This window comes from Ranitomeya imitator, chromosome 4 (assembly GCF_032444005.1).
Source record: "Ranitomeya imitator isolate aRanImi1 chromosome 4, aRanImi1.pri, whole genome shotgun sequence".
NCBI lineage: Eukaryota > Metazoa > Chordata > Amphibia > Anura > Dendrobatidae > Ranitomeya > Ranitomeya imitator.
Genome location: NC_091285.1, coordinates 347,960,012 through 347,982,308, shown reverse-complemented (window position 1 = coordinate 347,982,308; position 22,297 = coordinate 347,960,012). Strand labels below are relative to the sequence as shown.

Below are 22,297 nucleotides of genomic sequence, written 5' to 3'. Positions count from 1 at the left end.
TAGTAACAGGACCCAAACTGCGAGTACTAAGCCTGTGACGACAAGGTACACCAACAGAAGACACAGGGAGGATTGGCTTCTCTCCAGCATTAATATTTGCACAGTGCAGTGCTATAGAAAGTCTGTTTTTCCACTAATTCTGCATCCAGGACCTTAAACGATGATGATGCCCTTGCTAGTAAACTTACAAAGAAAACCCGATATGGAGCAATAAGGACATTAATCACCCACGACCTTTTGTAAGGGGGTTTATGGCCGCTCCCTGAAACAGTCTTATTTGCTCACAGAAAGGCCATAACTCAGGCTGTGAGCCAAGCAGTCATGAATTATTTCAGCTCCAGCATTCCTGCCCTGTCTTAGGTTTACCAGCGCATGACGTGTCAGGCTGCAGATCAAGTGCAGGTACGGATGATTAATCTGGTACCACAATGCCAGGGATGTCTGATGGTACCAGTGCCAGATGTGAGGAACATCTTGTGAAATAGCGCATACTGGCTGAGGCATGGGAAGCAGGCGGTAATATAGGATTCTGTACATTCACCGTACATGCCGGAGATACACAGACAACCAACTGGGCCATTTGCACAAATCCCCAATCGGCGTTCCAGACAGATGTCATAAACCGCCACATACTGGCAACATAACGCGACGTACATGAAGAGGCTCTCACTTACTGGATTTTCTGTCTGGTTGATGCCAATGAGAAAGACTAGCTCAGAAAAGAAGAGGGCGGCCACTAGGTTTTTGTGGATATTGTGGATGTTGGATCGTAATGTTCTGATGATCACAAGTAAGATGAAAGTCAGCAGCAAGGCCGCCAGCGAGACAGACACAGACGTGTATGTGATGATCTTCAGAGGAAGCACCTCCCCATTCTGTTAAGGAGACAATTCACAGGTCATTGTATGTGGCCATGGGGCAGACAAAGACGGACATGGAATAACTCAGAGAGAGACTTTTTGTACTACCAGATGGTCTCCATTCATTAAAAATGGAATAGTGCAATCATGGAGCAGTCCCAGAATATATGGCGGTGCACGTATTATCAACAGTTTTGGCTTTTATCCTATGTCATGTGACAAGGCTCGTTAGAGGGTCCATACTGACTTTTAGGATCGCTACTTCCTATAGGAGGAACTAGAGTTCTAGTCCTCTTCCTCCCTGAAGAGATAAAATACATGCAGTAGGAAGGAGTGGAAGTGTGGCACTCACCAATATGGACAAAACCCCAGTTCTTTACTTCACAAATTAAATCACGGTTGTGGTGATGGCAGACGGTGGACGTTTTATGCACCTGCATGGCCATTAGAAGGGTACAGAAACACAAAAGTCACCGGTTTTGACAACCCGTTGTTCTCCTTGTGCTTTAAGTTATGAAATAATGGACTTTTGGTTTTTTAGCATATTGGTGAGTGCCGCACATAAGGTATACCTGGCATGGGCCCGCACAGATCTATATCACGGGGTGTGAACGCAGCTGCAGACTTTCTCAGCTCCAACAGATTAATACTCATCCACTTCACTTAGCCTCTTAGACATACCCGCTCTTCAGAACTAAGCTGATAATCTGACCACTCTTTATGTGACACGTGATTATTATTATCATCTCAACCCAGATTTAAATATAATGTTTTATTGGCCCCATCCTTTCCTTTTCTTGATTCCCTCCCTGTATACTTGCTTTAGACAGATATCTACTTGACATTTGGACTTCAGTGATACCTGATGTATATCTGATCTCCTCTTCCAATGGAAATTCAGTTTGAACATACAATTATTATTTCTTATTATTCAGCAGCAACTGCTGCATCCAAGATTTCCTACTAGGGCATTTGTGCCCTAAAGGGTAGATGGTTCATGAAATATCCGTGCATCGCGGTTTACATTCACGCTGCCAAGTCCAGACTGGCATGTTTGGTACGACGCAGTCAGTATGCTCCACTGTTTGGTAAATCCTGCTGTAGAATAAGTAACGAGGAACTTACTTCTCGCTTTGAAATGTCCATCAGCACAGCAAAACTGGTCATATGGTTACACTGGCAGGTGAGGTGGCTTTTATTTCTGAAGACTAGGTCACAGCCTTTGGAGGACCACCCTCCTGCGCCACCAGTTCTGTTTCAGAAGAGAAAAGAAAACTAGTTTTCTAAATTCCCCATAGAAATGGATGTGTGAGTTCATCAATGATTTCAGCCTGCGAATGACAGATACTTAAATGGAATCTGTCACCAGGTTATTACTACCCCATCTGAGAGCTGCATGACTTAGGGGTAGACACCAGTGAGCTATCACTCAGTGATTTTACTAACCGCGGCAAACATCCCAGTAAGCGACACATCACTGGTAACAGGGTTTCTGTCTCTACATTCTGCTGTTCTCGCATTAGACAACAAAAACGCGGTGACAGATTTTCTTCAAGAAAAAGAGACACTTACATAATGGAGTGGTTCCAAAATACACACACCGGTTTGGTCCTCTCCTCGGTCTCTAACATTGTATATTCTAGCATTATTGGCTTGTCCAGTTGAGATGGTAATGGTTCCCCTTCGTTGTGCACAGATGCGCTTACAATCGGTGTGTTAATAATTGGTCGGTTAGGAACTCTGGGATGTAAGAGAAAAGGTACAAATGATAACAATTTATACTGATAATATGGTAAACTGCCACGATCAAATCTCAGGGGGAAAACAATAGGACTTTCAAGAAGGCACCTAGTCATATAGATCTGTGATTATGGTACTTCTGTTAGCGGACAGTAAAAGGCGAGCATGGTGTCACCGCGCCCATGAGCGTCGGATGTACCTGTCTATGGTCACCTATTCCTAGCTCTTTCTTTCATGCGATTTTTCCTGCGTGATCTTACAAGTAGTACATTACACTATATTATGACGCAAACTTAGACTTTTATGACAAGAATACGACAGAGGATTGAGAGAGATTTTGCCGGGTCATTGTAAAAGTACCTTAAGCTCCTGCGGTCAGGGTCATAGGTTTCGGGTAGGAGCTGCCCCAAAGAGCGATACACTATCACCATAGCTATAGCATGCTGATTGGAAGGATCTGGCTGCCTCTTTTTCCGTTTAGAGAGACGGGAGTCATATTCCTCATCACTGTCAGGATATAGCTGGTTGGAAGGCTTGACGGTGGGCAGATCTACATAGAAAAACAACTAGTTGTAATATAATAATGTGAGTCTTTACAATGCCATTAAGGAAGCGTTAAAGCTTTTATTTCAGACTGTATACAGTGGTAAAATGTTATGATGGATGGTGCAGAACAATAAAGATCCACAATGAAAGCTTTGAATTGGTAATAAAATGTCTCGGATTCCGGCGAGGTCATCTATGAATATACCCGCTATACAGCGCAATTCTCTGACAGTTCTGGACACACTTACTTATTAGTTTCCAGGCAGTCCTACGTCACTAGTGATGAGCGAGCGTGCTGGGATAAGGTGTTATCGGAGCATGCTCATGCCCTAATTGAGTATTTTCGGTGTTATGGGAAAAAAATGCTTGAGTCACAGTGGCTGCATATCTCCCGGCTGTTCGACAGCCGCAACGCACGTAGGGATTGCCTAACAAACAGGCGACTCCAGCGTTTTTTGAAAGCGCAACGAAAATACTCGATTAGGGCACAAGCGCGAACCTTATCATAGCACTCTCGCTCATCACTAGTGCTCTACCAAAGAAATCCAAGCACTCGTTCAATATAATTATTTATTTTTGAAGCACCATTAATTCCATGGTGCTGAATATGTCAAAAGGGTTTACAAAGATATATAAAATACAGTAAACTAAAAAAAAAAAACTAGAATAAAACAAAAAAAGCGAATGTCCTGTAGTTAGTAAATAAATAGTAGATGTGACTTAAGGTACCTTCACACATAACGATATTGTTAACGATATCGTTGCTATTTGTGACGTAGCAACGATATCCTTAATGAAATCGTTATGTGTGACAGCGACCAACGATCAGGCCCCTGCTGGGAGATCGTTGGTCGCTGAACAAAGTCCAGAACTTTATTTCGTCGCTGGACTCCCTGCAGACATCGCTGGATCGGCGTGTGTGACACCGATCCAGCGATGTCTTCACTGGTAACCAGGGTAAACATCGGGTAACTAAGCGCAGGGCCGCACTTAGTAACCCGATGTTTACCCTGGTTACCATGCTAAAAGTAAAAAAAAACAAACACTAGATACTTACCTACCGCTGTCTGTCCTCCAGCGCTGTGCTCTGTGTTTACCCTGGTTACCAGTGAAGACATCGCTGGATCGGTGTCACACACGCCGATCCAGCGATGTCTGCAGGGAGTCCAGCGACGAAATAAAGTTCTGGACTTTGTTCAGCGACCAACGATCTCCCAGCAGGGGCCTGATCGTTGGTCGCTGTCACACATAACGATTTCATTAAGGATATCGTTGCTACGTCACAAATAGCAACGATATCGTTAACAATATCGTTATGTGTGAAGGTACCTTAACTCTCGTAGTGTCAGGAGACCTCAGAAGAGATGGGCGCAGAGCATGAACCAAAAAGATAACCATGACAGACTGGTGCAGAGGGGGAGGACACTGCCGTCACCAGCTTACAGGCTATTGGGGAAGGGCACAGTAGGTCGAGGTTGGGGCAGCTCTGGGGATAGTGAGGGCTACTGTAATGGTGTGCATGCCATTATACTAACAATTTCCATATTATTCATGCTGTCCATATACCACCACATGATGTACAGCATGCACTATGTGCCAATCTAGGAAGGACAGCTAGGATTCCATCTTAATCTGCTCACACAAGGATGAATGAGACTTGTTTTTACTCAGACGAAACTAGAGAGAGCTCATGTATTAAAGTTGAACACATCAAGAGCAGATCTAAAGAATGACTTTATATCTCATGTACTGTAATGTTTATCCCCCCACATCTCATGCAGAACACATTTACAATGACTTATACATTTCTGATGCAGTGATTAGTCATTTTAAGTGATTTATGGCACTGAAAGAAATGAAGACGTTGACAACAATGATGATTGACAAGTGGTAGTTTATGCTGATTTATCGTCCTGTATAATAATATAATAATCAGGTGACTGGAGATACAAACCTACCATATTGTACATGTTATATAGAAACACAGCTATATATATCTTTATATATAGAAACACAGCTATATTACATTACCACAGTTGTCTAGAAATATATATATCACCACTGCATGTTGCCTAACACAGTTAAGTCCGGTATTAACAAAGATGAGTGAAAAAAAGACTGTAATTTTACCTTTTTTTTCAGGGGGCTTAAACAAAGTATCAGGGAACAGGACTGACGACTCCAAGTCTTTAGGATAATCTTCATATATCTCATTAAACTGGGGCACTTTGGCTCCACTGAAATTCGCCTTGTCAAATATGTCTACAGCAATAACTGGAGGAAAGAAGTCGCAGAATTGAAGGTATGGATTACATCCTTACTGCAAGCAAACATCTTAGTGGAATCCCAGTAAGTTTCACAAATGTTATAATCAGAACAGGTTTTTGTACCTAAACTGTACAGAAATAGTTACCCTGACTGGTTACACTGTATGGGTGCAAGGCCTTAGCTCTGAACCCATTACATATAGATGAAATTATAATGTACATATATACTCCTCAACATTGAAAGAAGGAAATGTCATGGGGTTATGGAAATCAGAGGATGGATAGACATGTTAATGATATGCAAATAATGGAAAAAATAGAAACAAAAGTTTCAAAACATCTTGATTTATTCAATATTGAGTTTGAGCATCACATATGGAAATACATGCACTTACCCGCCTTGGCATGATCAGCGCTTACCCGCCTGAGGAATGTTCTGCCACGCTCAATGAATTTGGACACACAAATCATCAAGATCCACTGCTGGCAGCTCCCTTTGCAATTTCTGAACAATGACGTCCTAGATATAAGAGGCATTGGAGACCATTGTAGCACGAGGTGGTGAAAAATGGTTCCTGATACTTTGGAAAAATGATCGTACCACTGGTTTCACGACCAGATCAATGAATGCCAAGCTGTTAGTGAACCTGGATGAAGATTGAACCACACATTATGCCAACTCACAGCATAATCATGGGAGTAGTACCAGAGAGACGTTCTTACGTGAAGGTGATCGTTTTGCCCACGCAGTCTCCAGATGGAATAATGGAGGTGAATGGCCTTCAGTGATGACTTCCGATTTTGTCTAGGAAGCAATCATAGCTGGAGATTGGTCTGGATACCGAATGGGTCATGCCAAAAGAGGCCTTCACAACGAACATCACACTAATACTACGCCTGGGATTATGGTATGGGGTGGCCTAAACTACAAAGAAAAGTAGAAAATACATAGGAATGGACCTCCTTTTCTCCGTGTACTGTGACTAAGAACGTATCTGTTCAAAACGCGTAAGGAAGTCCATTCCTACGTATTTTCTACTTCATTTTTCCATGGATTTTTCATTCGCATTTTAACATGAACTAAGTTTTGTGTTTTCAATTACCCTCCTGCCTATGAGATGCTGAACACACCCTTTTCCTTGTAACTCTCCCCATTGTCGACAAATGCCATATCTGTGCACTGACCTGGAATCATGTCCATAAACTGAATACACCATTAGGTGAGCTGGATATATCCACAATTTTTGTGTGTTGGCATGAAGTATGGTAGCTGGTTTCCTCTAGTCTTCATTAGTCTTCTTCTCTAGTCTACACGAACAGATTGGAATTACATTGATCTGGTCGTAGAACCAACAGTCTGGTCATTTCTCCAATGTCCCGGGAGATGTTTTTCAACATGACAATTCCAGGACGCAAGTTATTCGTGTTACTGTAAGCAGCCTAAAAGGCCTAAATGTACCAACATGGCCTGCAGCATCTCTGGAATTGTCTCCCATCGAGCACGTCGAGTATTTAGGACGTCATTGTTCGGCAGGCAAACGCAGAGGGACCTGCAGATATTGATGATTTGTCTCTCCAAGTGCATTCACATGGCAGAACAATCCTCAGACAACCATTAATACCCTCATGGAAAGCAAAGGCGAGTAAGTGCATGTATTACCATGTGTGGGGCTCATACTCAATACTAAATAATGCAAGGTGTTTTGAAAAAAAAAATTCATCATTTGTAAATTATTAACATGTCTGTCCATCCTGTGATTTCCATAATTCAACGACTTTTGCTTCTTGGTGTTGCAATTTCAATGTTGAGTTGCGTATGTTGATTTAATGAGATAGTGAACATTAAGAGTAATATTTCAATGTAAAGAAGCCAAACATACCGTGTAAAACATAACTCTGAGGCATGACTTGATCATCACTATGTGTGTACTATGCCGCTGACAAACACTCCCTTCCTTTAATACCTGAGATCAGGACTACGCTCTTAAAATGTTCATGAGTCACCAGAGGATAGTAAAACTCATTTACTACGACTCACACATATGTTCTGAGATTTATGTATTTTCTAGAGTCTCAGCCTTTTTCCCAAATGGTAAAGTACATCTTTAAAACAATATGGCATTGACTTGAAAAATGGAAAAGGATTTTCACAGTAAGTTTCTTAAGCGTTTTTCAATTACTCTAAAGTAATACTTACTAATATTTTTCGCAACGATGATAAAGGGCTTCATATAGGTTTTTTTCATGTTCCGGGCCATGTTGTTGGCATATTCTTCATAATGTTTCAACAGATGTGCGGTGCCCCCTTCAGTCCTCTGGATCTGGTCCCAATACTCTTTGTTGCTGTGATCTAATATTATGCTGCCTGCATGGATGACGTTCTGTAAAATGAAGTATTAGAGAGAAATTTGCCATGATATACAAATCTGTCTTCAGTCAGTGTTCTCTATGTGTCTTAGGAGGCACAAATTTCACCTCCATCTTTTTCTTCCTGTAATATTGTTGGTACATATAAAGTAGAAAATTTGGCAAAAAAATGGAGGTGCATGTTTTACTGTTCTATCAGCTCGAGAAAAGTACATACCAGCCCTTGAGTCCTGTGGTCTTTCAAGTTGAGGACACCTTGAGGATACAGTTAGATCCTCGGATTTTCTGAGAAATATGTATTTCCAGTTTTGGTAGATTATGGAAAAACATTAAAAATGACTGAAACTCAGCAAGGTTTTATTCTCTCATAATGGACTTCTTGGTTGCAAATTGCATTACTTACCAGTAATCCCTTAAGGCAGCTTTCACTGGTAATTCTTAGCCAAGTTCAGAGATTACGACAATTATTAAACTAGAAACCCAACACTGCTTTGGCTCCAATACTCAGTGCTGTTAAGAAATTAGGACTCCGCCTCCAAGAGTCTGAGAAGAGTGAAAGAAGCTTAGAGCCCCGGGCAGCAGACGTATTAACCTGTCTTCAAGGAACGTTGATGATCTTTTGATATTGTCATTCAACAGTCCAACTTATATCTGACTTGTAGATCATTATTTACCGCGTCCGGTTACCATAAATCCTCAGTATGTTTTATACAACTGCCTTAGGCTGGTTTCACATTTGCGTTTAGAAACGCAGCGTTTAAAACGCAAACGCATTTGGTGAAAAAACGCGTTTAAACGCAGCGTTTTTTATGCGCATGCGTTTTTGCATGTTTTAACGCAAACGCGGCGCTTTGACGCGTTTAAACGCGTTTTTTCCTGCGTTTGCGTTTATGAAACGCATGATGAGAAGTGTGTGACAGCTGCCAATCATCAAAATCAACTAGAAAACCCACTATAAACATAAATACCTAGGGTTAGAGTTAGGGTTAGGATCCCTAGTAACCCTAGGGATCCTAACCCTAACACAAACCCTAACATAAACCCTAACACAAACCCTAACACAAACCCTAACCCTAACACAAACTAACACAAACCCTGACACAAACCCTAACCCAAGCCCTAGCCCTAACCCTAGGGATCCTAACCCTAACCCTAAGGGATCCTAACCCTAACCCTTAGGGTTAGGGTTAGGATCCCTTAGGGTTAGGGTTTGTGTTAGGGTTTGTGTTAGAGTTTGTGTTAGAGCTTGGGTTAGAGTTTGGGTTAGAGTTTGGGTTAGAGTTTGGGTTAGGGTGTTTTCTTGTGATTTTCTATAAAAACGCATGCAAACGCATGTGCTTAAAAACGCATGCATTTACATAGACATCAATACGTTTTTTTGCCGCGAAAAAACGCATGCGTTTTTTTTGCGGCAAAAAAAACGCCGCAAAAATTACTACATGTTGCATTTCTGCAACACAACGCATGCAGAGAAAAACGCATGCATTGCAAAAACGCGTCAAAACGCATGCAAAAAAACGCATGCGTTTTTAATGTTAAATATAGGGGGGAAAACGCATACTTTTTTGCGTTTTTTACCGCAAAACCGCAAAAAAAAAAACGCAAATGTGAAACCAGCCTAACTCAGAAAACACAAAGTGATTGTTCTAAATATGTTAAAATCATAAAACGCAGTTTTGTAAATTGTGAAAAATAAACTGGAACACACTGTCGCCCTTAGAATTATTCAACCCCAATTTCACCTTAGGATTGTAAGCAAAATTTACACATTTTCTGCTGTTTACAATAAGCCAATGAAGCTAGAACAACCGAAATGAGTAGTCTCATGTTCAGAACTGGTTACAATTGTAAAGTTCTTGTAAAGACAAGCACTTTTTTTAATTTACCTGTTATTAAAAGTCCTCTCAGTTCTCAAGAACAGATGGATTTTTTCATCTTGCAGTTTTTAGGTTATTGCCCAGGTTACCAAAAACTTTTGCAGTGGCTGTGTGCACTTACAAGCTTCAGATCCCCTGTGCTTCTCAGATGCTGCAGAGGTAACACTACCTCTGCTAGAAACAGCGGCAGGCACACACATCAAACAGTCAATCTTCCTGATTGATATATTTAGGTGCGAATTACATGTATTTTTTTGGCGGAAACACACAAAAAGCGTGTGTGTCTTTTATCTGTGAATTTTACTCATCTTATGGAAGTCTATTGGGAAAATCTGCACAGAAAACTCTGTGAACTCGCAAGAAAAATTGACATGTTGAGGACTTGAAACAAGCCTCTCAGGTCACAGTGGTCAGGAGATTTCCATGACGCAGCAAAAATACGCAGCATCAAGAATGCACCAAAGTTCATCATAGCCTAAGATATACAAATCTACTGACCCAGAAGCTCCAGCATGTTCAAAATGATATAAGTCATAGATGGTTTGGGATTCTGTTCTGTGAAGCAATTAAACAAAACTGGAATTTTCAAGCCAGTGGCTTAGAAGTAAGGTCTGGAGGCCAACAGTGGAGCACAGCAGTGGCTTGGTGATGTTCTGGTGCTGCTTTGCTTCCTTTGGCACTGAAAAACTGCATTGTGTCATAGGGAAGAGGAATCCCTTCAGGCGTCAGGAAATTCTAGAAGAAAACATGTCTTCTGTGAGGAAGCTGAAGCTTGAGCGTCATTGGTCCTTCCAACAGGACAATAATCCCAAGGATACCCTAGAGCCTGCAATGGCTCGGTTTCGGAAGTCCTGGAAGATTCTGGAGTGGCCATCACAGTCGCCTGAATTGTTTTCTATAGAAAATCTTAGGTGGTATCTGACCAGAGCAGTTGCAGCACATTATTTGTTTTGAGCTATTTAAATTGCTCTGGTTTATTGCAAGTAACAGAAAGTCGGCAAGTTTGCTAATGAACCTAATTTGCAGCAATGGGAGTTGAATCATTTTGGTTGCAACTATGGTTATATCCTAAAGTATGTCAACTTCGAAAACGTGACGATAATAAAACCACAATTAATAAAGACTGTGTATCCTGGACCATTTCATCAGTAGAATGGAAAATGCACGTTTTTCCCCTATCATTCCTATGTGGTCTGGTGACCGGTGGACCTGCAGCAGCTGACTATCTACACCTTGTAACCTGTTATGTGCACACAACCATAGAAGGTAAGCATTATTTTTTGTTGATACCGCATAAGACCCTATTGCTCTCTTTTTGCCCCCAGTTCCTGTACAATTATACTCCAGAGACAGCATCGTGTGTACATATGAACAATCGAATGCCATTTAATTGCTAGAATTACTTTGCTATTTTATTTACTCTTATATTTATCATTCTAAGATACTCTACTGTTTTCTAAGGTCCAATCCTCTTCTCAATCCCATACAATATGTATGCTACCAGCAGCGACATAACATATTAATACATAACGCATACAATGATGTGACGGGGAAGACACAGTATATAGAAAGGAGCGTATCAGTTCTGCACTACACATGATAGCTAAGCATACCTCATTAAATTCCACATCTCTAGTGGCCGCCAAGTCGAAACCTTGCTGCTGGCTCTCATACTGCAGCACCCGCACAAGCATCTGATAGCTGGTCCTGATGTCATTCCCATAGAAAGACTTGGTGTAATTGGTTGCATTCTGCAGGACTCGAGCAATCTCAATGGACTTCACTCCATCCAAAGTGGTCTCATTCCGGTGAAGCTTTTCATTCTGTAACAGATGGACAATAATCAGAGTATTTACTTAGTTCACTATTGTTTTGCATTCACAGACTGATACTGGACTGATAATAATTAACAATTTACAGGCGAAGGTCAGCGCCATCTCATTAACAGGTCCATGTTACTTCTATGCAATCTGGCGGTGAGCTGTGCACATACCCATCCCACGCGTAGTGCTCTAGTGCAATATGACTGGTATAACGGCACCACATGCACAGGATTCCTGACATTCATCACAACACAGTGTATTTGTAGAGCTGAGTACACAGGCTGCGGGCTGTCAGCAGGGGAATAAGAGTCACTTTACCAGCATCTTCCATGAGTGAGCAGCACCCAGTGTAGGGTTGACCATGCACATAACCTGGGCACCCACCACCACACTAACAACAAACACGCAAATCATTTCTAACTGACACAAAACATAAATGCTAAATACCAAAGAAGATGACTTAAAGAATAATCATTGTTTTCATTTTTAGTTTATAAACCAATAATACACATGTAAATAATCAGCTTTGTAATATATCTTATCAGACAGATCTGCTTCTTTCTCTGCCAGGACCGATCGTTGGTTCTCAGAATTCTCAGTGATCACAGATTATCACATTACTCAGCGGGGAGATGACAGCCAGCATTTATAAGACTCTATGTAGAAAGAATGACGAGGAGCTCGGCCGCGAGCTCTACATAGAATCTTACCAGTAGCAGCCGCCATCTCCTATCTCAGTAATGGGAACGTCTGTCTGCACCGAATACAGATTTCACCCATGAACTGAGAACTTTAAGAATGTACGATCACTCCTGTTGGAGAAAGAAGCAGATCTCTCTGATAAGATATATTACAAAGCTGCTTATTTTCATGTGTATTATTGATTTCAGAAATAACAATCAATTAGGTAATGTATTTACAATGAAAGATTATTGTGAACGAGGATTCTTAGGAACACTTGTTCGCGATAATCTTTCAGTGTTACCGGAGTGATAGTCACCCAGGTGAAAAGATCTTCTGTCGTGTACAAAAAATCTTTGTTCTCGGCAGCACATCCTCCGGTGTAAACAGGACTCACGCTGCCGAGAATAATATCAGCTTGTGAGCATGGAATGACCTATTACAGATCATTTAGAGTACATCGTTAACCACAGTTTGCCACTGTATTTAGGCTATTAAAGGATAAACGATCGGTAGAGATTTACCAGCCGGTGGTTGTTTAGCGCTGCCGGTCGGTCAGTGTGAGTGGACCATTAGCCACAACTGGGCATCCAGTACAAGAGCAGTATATCCTAGGTCAGTAGGGGGCTTCATTACCGTAATGGCTGGACTGCTTTGTTGCCCACCTATGGTACATCACTAAATGCAAGCTAAAGTAGGCCACCTGCTGAGAGGCCGGCCATCAATAGTGCCCTATTTGTGACCGGCAATTCTATGGAGTCTGGTGCAGCTTCCCCCTGAATTGTGTGCTTACATGAGGGCTGGTAAAATGGACCCGGGGTTTGGCAGATTAGCGATGCTCTTACCAGGGTTTTTAGTTCCAAGAAGGTCAGTGTGGTACAGTTGAAGAGTTCGGGAGGAAGCCAGCCTTTTTCCTCACTACAGTGCCGGATCGCATTCCCTGAAGGAAACAAATGTAGGAACTGAACACAAAAGTAGGAAGAAACCTAATACAGGATGTTACCTCATCATATAAGAGCCGATTAATGATTTCAGAACCAACCAGAATACCAGCATTAGATATTATCTATAAGACAGGTTTTATTGTTTCATGGCATCAAGGATCAAGACCATGTATGAAGGAAAGCAACTGAGAACCTTTCTAGACACCACACTATGTTCTTCCACTAGACTGGCACCTGGGCAATGGTGGCAAAGCAGTACAATGTAGTGTGGCTAACAAAAAAATCTGTCCATCAAGGTTTCTATTACTCTTCGTAAATGAACCATAGCAATGATTGCCTAAAGCTTTGATAACGGACTAGATTAGTAATATCTTTTCTAACACTGATTTTCACAACTTATATGGGTATTCCCACCTCCAAATCCTACCCCAATAAGTTGTAGGTCACTATCTTGCTTACCCCATGTACCCCATGTACAGGTGCATTGCAGTAGCTTAGGTATCCATAGTTACGACCACTCACACAGTGACCGTTAGTTAATTAATTACCATTAATCGTAACCATGGATACCTAAGCTATTGCAATGTTCTGCACATGAGTTAAGCGGCATGGCGAATCAGAAGAACTATACTACATTTCTAATTGGATTTATTTGCTAATATTATCATTACTCCTACTACATATTGGAATAGGACCTTGGAGATGGGAACACCCCTTAATACAACACATGCTAATAAATACACTGAACTGACCTAGAAAGGCTATATGATCCAGTAGATGAATGGACCTGTCCCATGGTGATTTACATCATGCTAACTGGACGGGTGTTTCTTACACTTAGCTGGTGGAATCTATCAAACATCTGTCGAGTCGGTCTTTAAGCCTCGTCTTTTGTGGGATGGCTGAAAGTTTTAGATTTCTGGTTACTCAGTACAGATTTTCCTCAGGGCAGTAATACTATGACAGTCCTTCTATGGCACCTGATCTGACATTATAAAACCAGAGTAACCCATAAATAAGGACTAACTAACAAATCTTAACCCCACCAGCCCATAAACTAGTTCTCTATACGTCGCATACATCGCTAGCCGTCACATGTAGAGGAGATGAATTGTCCCAACAATTACACTGCCATTGTGCTGGCTGCATTCTGCGGAAATGAACAGTCTGAGGTGTGCAGGGTATGACTCAGGGGGTAAATAATTTAGTGCCGAGCTTGTCATGCCCACCATGCATTACCGTGGCAGTGTTTAACTCTGAAGGTAATGGTAGTGGGTGAGAAGAAGCCTCCTATAATTATCAACAATTATAACGCACATATGTTTTACTGTGTCAGTGCTCTTCAAAATGGATAATGATCTGATTAACAAAGAAAGGTAATCCCATAAAAGCAGCAGGTAATAGGGCGACAACTGTGCAGGAGAGTGGGGCGACAGGCATTATGATTCTGAACCATGAGAGCTGGGCCTCAGGGCTCGCTCAGACGGGCGTATTGTATGTGTGCTGTCAGCACACTGACCAATGTTACTCAATAGTACAGCTTTTCACACAGACCGACCACTGGTGATATATGGACACACGGAACGAAAAAGGGAGGACAAACAGACCAGCATACAGATGGAAAACTGCTCTTTTTTGAGGACACAAAACATGCAGGTTTACAATTCCCAATGTTTCCAACAATTATGGAAATTCCAATCCTTCACGATTAGTGGAAAAAGATTGGAAGGACCATAACATAATTGTATCAGAGAATTCTCATCTGTCCTGTAACATTTACAAACACGATGCGTCAGCACACTGCGATGAATGAATACATGAACTCTTCATTTGATGAGCCCGGTTCGGCACATGAAGAGGTAGGACATATAGTGGATAGGGACCATCCACATTAAAAGGTCACCTTGACGTGGTTGGATGGCTTTTGCTCTCTGTGATAAAAAAACGCTAACTAAGTAGCTCACATTTTTAACGTTTGCAGCGATAATGGAGATCATGTATTCATTAATCACAGTGCACTGACACACAGTGTATGTATGTGTTTGTATATTGGCCACATAGCGTACATTAATTTAATACTAAAGTTGTGCGGCCCTATTTTTCTTTTTGCAGCCCAATGGCATTATTACACTCTCAGTATGCATACCCATGTTTTTCATCCATGTTGTATAAAATACAAGTTTGTTGTATTCTCATAATCACAATTCCATTAGGATTTCAGGAGGTATAGTGAAGATAATGTGTCATCAGAAATTACACTATAAAAAATTGTCATACTTGCCACTAGGCCTAATATCAGACTTCCTGTTCTGTACAGAAGACATTTCAGTAGTCTCCTTATCACCACAGCCAGGATTACAATGAAGGTAACCAGGGTTGTGGAGTCGGAGTCTGTTTTGGTGGAGTCTGAGTCGGTGTCATGGATATTGAGGAGTCGGAGGTCTGGCACCCTGAAGGGATCACCTCCTTAAACAGTAGACACTGGGTCCACTATTCACAATAGGAGATGGTCACAGATCACCTCCTCTCCCTCTTCACAATGTCCTGATTAAAACTTGTTCATTAAACAGTCTGTTAGGCTAATATGACAATTGCTAATATTTTTATAAAGATATCAAAATGGAGATATGAAGGAAAAAATATATATTTTTAGATACATTTATTCCATTTTCTGATGACACATTCCCTTTTGAGTCCTATGGGCTCCTGTTCATTGTCTGTACACACATATTGACATGCCATCATGTGGGATCTGATTAACAAATTTTAGCAATAACATTTTAAAACAATTTTCTTTTTTTGTTAACTTTTCGGCAGCTTTCTATGACAACATTTATACACCTTGAAAGTTTCATATACTTCTACAAGCAGGTTTTACGGCTAGACTCACCGACAGATCCCTTGGGACAAGGAACAGCAGCTGGTTGACCAAACTTGGTCTGTGGCCACCAGATTCCAGCCTCGAAGGCTTTAGGACATGCATTATAAATCACTGCAATAAAAGGAGAAACCATATCACACATCGCTCACGATAATGGCCTTGACCGACTGGCACATGTAAGCTCCCGTATAGTTAATGACTTCATCACGGAGTAAGGAAATGGCAGGCTTGTAGAGAAATGATAAGCATGTGATGAACAAGCTTGTATTATTATCATAGAGAACCACAATGGTGAACAGACCATACCAGGGAAGACAGACTTTCTTTCACTGTTCAATAACATTTCATTTCTTGTCACCCTCTACTGTTCACGAGCCAAGAATAATAAAATTGTCATAGTCTCTGCAGCTGTTCCCTGCAGACTCATCCTGTGCCAAACAAGGTTTAAAACAACAAAACCCAATGTCGCTTCTAGTGATTTAGTAGGAACGCTGGTCATGGAAACACACATGGTTTCCTTTCTAGTGAAATTATGGTAGAAGAATGCATAAAATCCCATCTATATGTATATTGGGAATGATCATCAGAGACGGTGTGTTCGGAGCTGTATGTATGCAAGTTGCGCACTGACACTACACTATGTACTCAGTTTATACAATCTGGACATCATGTCAAGTGTTGTATGTTCTGCGACCTATGATATCATGTATCAATTAAGACAGTGTTTTTCCATGAGGTGTTTGGTTAGAAAGCAAACCTTGGCTGTGTCTGCCTAACCCACCAAATTACAGAGGATGGCGGAAGGAATGAACTCCATCTACCATACATACATAATTCAACCATGATACATAACAAAGAGGTTTAGCGGAACACAACACTATCAATCATAGGTTTAATTTAATGTTCGTACCTTCACAGCCATCATTAGTGACCTCTGCAAAAGGATTGTCGCAGCGGTTGCACTGGCGCCCAATGACGCCAGGTTTGCATGGGCACTGACCAGTCTCCATGTCACACCCACGTTCATATGCTCCTGAAGGGAAGCAGTCACATGGGTAACAAGTGTCACTGTCTTGTGGTCTGTAGTAATTGTCCTGGAAAGAAGACAAAAAGACTAATTACTAGAAGATATGTATCTGATCTTTTTATTATGCTTCCAGAGAATCAATGGCCATTTTTTCATATAGCTGTAGAAATATACGGCACTCCGTCAAGGAGAATGTGGTGCTCGAGTAGGCGTATTAAAAAGGTTTTTAATGGCAATCCAAAACAATATTTAACGTTTCGGTGCTATTCCGGACCTTCATCAGAAAGTGCCGCAGGATAGGATGCACGGTGGCAGCACGATGGGAGTGTGTCCCTAATTGCCTTAGTATAGCGCTATAGTAAGGACGCACTCCCACAGCGCTGCCACCTTGCATCATAGCTCCTATCCTGCGGCAGTTTCTGGTGAAGGTCCAGAATACAACCGAAACGTTAAATATTGGAAACGTTAAATATTGTTGTTGAATAGCCATTAAAAACCTTTTTGTTCACACTCTCCAAAATTGAGTGCGGAGTTTTTCTCATCATTTTTTCACATAAGAAAATATCAATTGGGTGAGTATATAATTTGTCTCTCTGAAGTGGGGATCTTTTGTAAGTTCTTGTAAGCTATTTATCTATATAGTCATTTGGACATTAAACCATTCTTCACACTTTAAAAGGAAACTATCCTCAAGACACGATACAATGTTTAAATCATGTTTCTGTGTTAAAAGTTGTCTTTTTTCAGCCTAACTATGTTACTATTTATTAGGTTCTGTAGAAGGACGTAGATCTGGGGATTTATTATGATGGAATATAGGCTGAACTGGATGGACAAATGTCTTTTTTCGGCCTTACTTACTAACTATGTTACTAAAAGTATATATTTTTAATTGCTGGCAATCGTTTTCTTTTTAACATATCACAATCTGTATTAAAAATAGAAATTTGGCAATTTTCACACTGACCACTAGGGCTTTTTTAGATTCTAACTTCCTGTTTCAGGAAAAAACACATGTAACGTTAGGCACAATAAAAAGACACTGACCATCTAGCTGTGACATCATCTTTTGTGATTGCTGGACCTTTGGCTATAATCATTGTGTAAAAAAAGTCATTTTAAACCTGCCTTTACTGATATAAAGCATTGCTGAAAATGCTTCCTGAAAAGGCAGGAAAGTGAGGGTATGTTCCCAGGGTCAGTAAACGCTGCGGTTTGGACGCTGCGTACCTCCGCTGCGTCCAGCACAGTGGATGACATCAGTGCACCACATCCAGAGGGGATCCACCCTATGTGCCAAGGACTACATTGCTATTAACATATTGCCATGACAAAGCTAAGTAGCATTTTCTAACATGTATATGTACTCCTGATGACCCTCATGTGAGAGGGAAAACGCGTCGAGTTTATTTTCTTAGAAATATGCTTTGTGGGCTTTTGTTATATGAGGAGCTCTTCATCTGATTTGCAATGTGCATTATGGCTCCAATTATGGAGACATGATTTGGGGAAGCTGTGCGGGAATCAACTCGGGGGAGTTCTTCTCCGCTTCATTCTTTGTATTATAGTGGACATTTGTTAAATTTATCCTATCTGCATATCACAGTGATTCGCATGCTTCCTATTGTTGAGCTCCCCTGAAATCATGCACTACATTTGAGTCCCACAGTCCATATGACCCTATCATGCTATATGTAAGCACTCTAGCTCTTCACAGACTGTAAGATTCCTTCCATAACTACCCTTCTTAGGGTTTGTTTGAGATAGCCATCGAGGAGCAGGGGTGCCAACCTCCGCTGACAAGCAGGGTCAGGACAGGGACAGTGTAGCCCGCTGTCTGCAATACATATTACACCTGTCCTGTCCCTCCCCTCATTACATCTTTACTACTGGTTATATCTTCTCCTGTTGTAGGTTTTTCATATCTTCCATATAGGGTTTCCAAGGGTAAATGGGACAGTGGACGATGAGCGGGGGTGCCACTTGCGCAGGAATAGGGTGCCAACCTCCGCTGGTAGGTAGGGTGTTTTTTGAGCTCTAGAGTAGGGCCAGGCACCTCCCTGGGCCTTTTACTGTTTTTATTTTGGTGATGGTATTGTCTTTTGTGCACCTTTAATTTTAGATTTGTCAATAAAGGTTTTTTTTTAATATAGTTCATTGGGGTCCCTTTCTGTGAATTTATGGTAACCTGTACTCCAAAGTTAATATTTTCTGCACTGTGATCTTGAAAATGATTCCAACACATCCTTACCTTACAGCGGCATTCTCCATTTGTCTTATTACAATCAGGGTCAAATCCTTTACTAACATCACAGTTACAGGGTCCACAAATAGGATTACCCCACCAGCCTCTAGGACAAGGTAAATCAACTCTAAAAATGGGAGATAAAAAGAAACATTAGATAAAGGAAAGATAACAATGCAGAATAACTACGGGATGATATCAGCTTGAGATAGAACACTTGGCAGCAGTAAGACAGCAGTCACTTTCCCCTTACTTGTTCTCACAGTATTGTCCATAGTAGCTTGCTCCACATTCACACGTGTAGCCATGAGAAGAGCTTGGCTTTCGAGCACAAGTAGAGACATGTTCACAGGGGTTCAAGCTGCACACATCTACGCAGTCTCTCCCAAAGAACCCTAGAGGAAAGTAGAGGATACAGTTACATGTGCTGCTGGGCAGATGCCATGTCAGAGCAGAACCCTTTCAGATACCGTGATGAATGCCGATAATGCCACACATGTGTTATATGTCTGTGAGCGAGGGGAGATCATTAGGGTGGTGTTTTTTCTAATCCTTGGTAGTTTAGGGTCACAAGGTGCACATTAGGTCACTATTATACAACACGGTGCACAAGTAGCCAAGTATGCTGATATATGATCAGTGACTCCTGTCTGCTGCATGGATGGACTGCTCGAGTCTGGCAGTGCCTTATAAGATTACATTTAATATATTATTGAAATTTGCCAGTTTAGAATGCTCACCAGACATAGTAATTATAACCTAAACCCCTTAATCTCTTAGGGGCTACAAATAATCATTACTGAGTTACACAGGTTGAAAAAAGACCTAAGTCCATCAAGTTCAACCTTTCTCCACCAATTCTACAGTTGTTAATACATATTACACTGTATATTAAAAATAGTCCTTTTTTTACAGCTACTTTTTGATAAAGATAATTCTCGGGTCCTTTTTTACAGCTACTTTTTGATAAAGATAATTCTCAGGGTGACCTTAACCCTGTCAATATGCCTTATCTGAGCATAATTAAGTCATGGAGAACTTGGCGGTGTGTGCATTATATGGTTGGCCAGCACAGGTGAAATGCTTCCTCCACCAACTGCAACTGTCTATAATGGGTTAGAGAACTGGACTTGTCCTGATCTTCAGATTTCTATGCTGGCTTCTATTTTGTCATGAGACTCAACCTTAAAGAACACATTTTTTCCCAGCTTCCACCAAAAGTATAAAGAATGGCTTTTCTGTACATAAACGTATATACAAACCTACTTTTAAACAAATGCAAAATGTATGAAGTTAGTCCTACCTGGTTCACAGTTACAAGAAAAACTATCCCAATCATCAGTGCAGTCACTGTTGTAAGGACATGGATTGGCATCACAAGGATTGTCAACCTCACAGCCACTTTCCACGTTGATGACTTCAGCCTTATTCATGTTAAGTGTTCCTATATTCGTTGCCGTTTCTCCCATTCTTACTCCCTAAATATTGAATAATAGAGGATAAGGCGTTTACACCAATGACCATGCTATGACAATGATAATTTCACTTGATGCAATAATTTACGGCAGTAATTTATTTCTTTGATGCCTCTTGTAAACAGTGCACGCAAGTATTACTAACGGTTCCTTTTGGTCATCCAAGAGAAAAACAGGACAGTAAGAACACCCTAAGGGCCTGTGCAGACGACCGTATTTTCGTTCCCAGTGCACTCAGAAAAAATATTAGATCGCACTCGGACCAATGGAGCCATGACCGAGACGGTCCTAGAAAAAAAACTGCAGCATATCCAATCTGAAACGGATAACAATCGGACAGGAACGTCAATGATTCCATGGAAAATAAAATGGACTTCTCTTTGATGACACCTGAGTGTAGTCTGATTTTCACGGACTTACAAAATTGAAAAGATGGAGACATTTTTTTTCCCCAATATTCTCCTACTCTGAGAAAATCGAATCACACTCTGACCATACTCCGATGAGAGTGTGATTAGCACAATTGGCCCGATTCTCTCGGATGAGAGAAAATATGTTTGTGTGACCCTCCCTAGCCTTAGGCAAAGGTCCTGAGTTTTTGATGAATTACAGTTCCAGGGAAGTACCATAAAACTTGAGTATAAGCTGAGTCGCGTATAAGCCAAGGCACCTAATTTTGCCTTGAAAAACTGGGAAAACTTATTGATTCCAGTATAAGCCGGGTATGCATTGTCCTCTCATCCCCATCCTGGTATGCACGGCATCCTCATCCCTATCCTGGTATGAATGGTTCCTCATCCCTATCCTGGTATGCATGGCCCCCTCATCCCCATCATGGTATGCATGGCCTCCTCATCCCCATCCTGGTATGCATGGCCTCCTCATCCCCATCCTGGTATGCATGGCCTCCTCATCCCCATCCTGGTATGCATGGCATCCTCATCCCCATCCTGGTATGCATGGCCTACTCATCCCCATCCTGGTATGCATGGCCTACTCATCCCCATCCTGGTATGAATGGTTCCTCATTCCCATTCTGGTATGCATGGCCCCCTCATCCTCATCCTGGTATGAATGATTCCTCATTCCCATCCTGGTTTGCATGGCTCCTCATCCTTACCCTGGTATGCATGGTCCCCTCATCCCTATCCTGGTATGCATGGCTCCTCATCCCTATCCTTTATGCATGGCCTCCTAATCCCCATCCTGGTATGCATGGCCTCCTCATCCCCATGCTGGTATGCATGGCCCCCTCATCCCCATCTCGGTATGCATGGCTCCTCATCCCCATCCTGGTATGCATGGTTCCTCATCCCTATCCTGGTATGCATGATCCCTCATCCCTATCCTGGTATGCATGATCCCCTCATCCCTATCCTGGTTTGCATGGTTCCTCATCCGTATCCTGGTATGCATGGTCCCCTCATTCCTATCCTTGTATGCATGGCACTCTCATCCCTATCCTTGCATGCATGGCTCCCACCAAAAAAGCATTAAAAAAAAAGAAAATAATAATAATAATAATAATTTTTATTTATATAGCGCCAACATATTCCGCAGCGCT

At 41.5% G+C, this 22,297-nt stretch overlaps 1 protein-coding gene across 3 annotated transcripts in view; it reads right to left on the bottom strand.

The window, feature by feature from the left end:
* The window catches only part of CELSR1 (cadherin EGF LAG seven-pass G-type receptor 1), a 232,138-nt gene that overhangs the window by 27,307 nt on the left and 182,534 nt on the right, over positions 1 to 22,297 (bottom strand). For all 3 annotated transcript variants that reach the window (XM_069764986.1, XM_069764988.1, XM_069764989.1), the window contains exons 12-24: positions 20,562 to 20,736; positions 19,512 to 19,653; positions 19,265 to 19,385; positions 16,897 to 17,080; positions 15,996 to 16,097; positions 13,007 to 13,101; positions 11,271 to 11,480; positions 7,611 to 7,794; positions 5,277 to 5,420; positions 2,961 to 3,150; positions 2,433 to 2,600; positions 1,986 to 2,112; positions 675 to 875 (exon numbers count right to left, since the gene is read on the bottom strand). In XM_069764986.1, the coding sequence (XP_069621087.1) occupies positions 675 to 875; positions 1,986 to 2,112; positions 2,433 to 2,600; positions 2,961 to 3,150; positions 5,277 to 5,420; positions 7,611 to 7,794; positions 11,271 to 11,480; positions 13,007 to 13,101; positions 15,996 to 16,097; positions 16,897 to 17,080; positions 19,265 to 19,385; positions 19,512 to 19,653; positions 20,562 to 20,736 (2,043 nt within the window). The remainder of the gene's footprint in view (positions 1 to 674; positions 876 to 1,985; positions 2,113 to 2,432; positions 2,601 to 2,960; positions 3,151 to 5,276; positions 5,421 to 7,610; positions 7,795 to 11,270; positions 11,481 to 13,006; positions 13,102 to 15,995; positions 16,098 to 16,896; positions 17,081 to 19,264; positions 19,386 to 19,511; positions 19,654 to 20,561; positions 20,737 to 22,297) is intronic.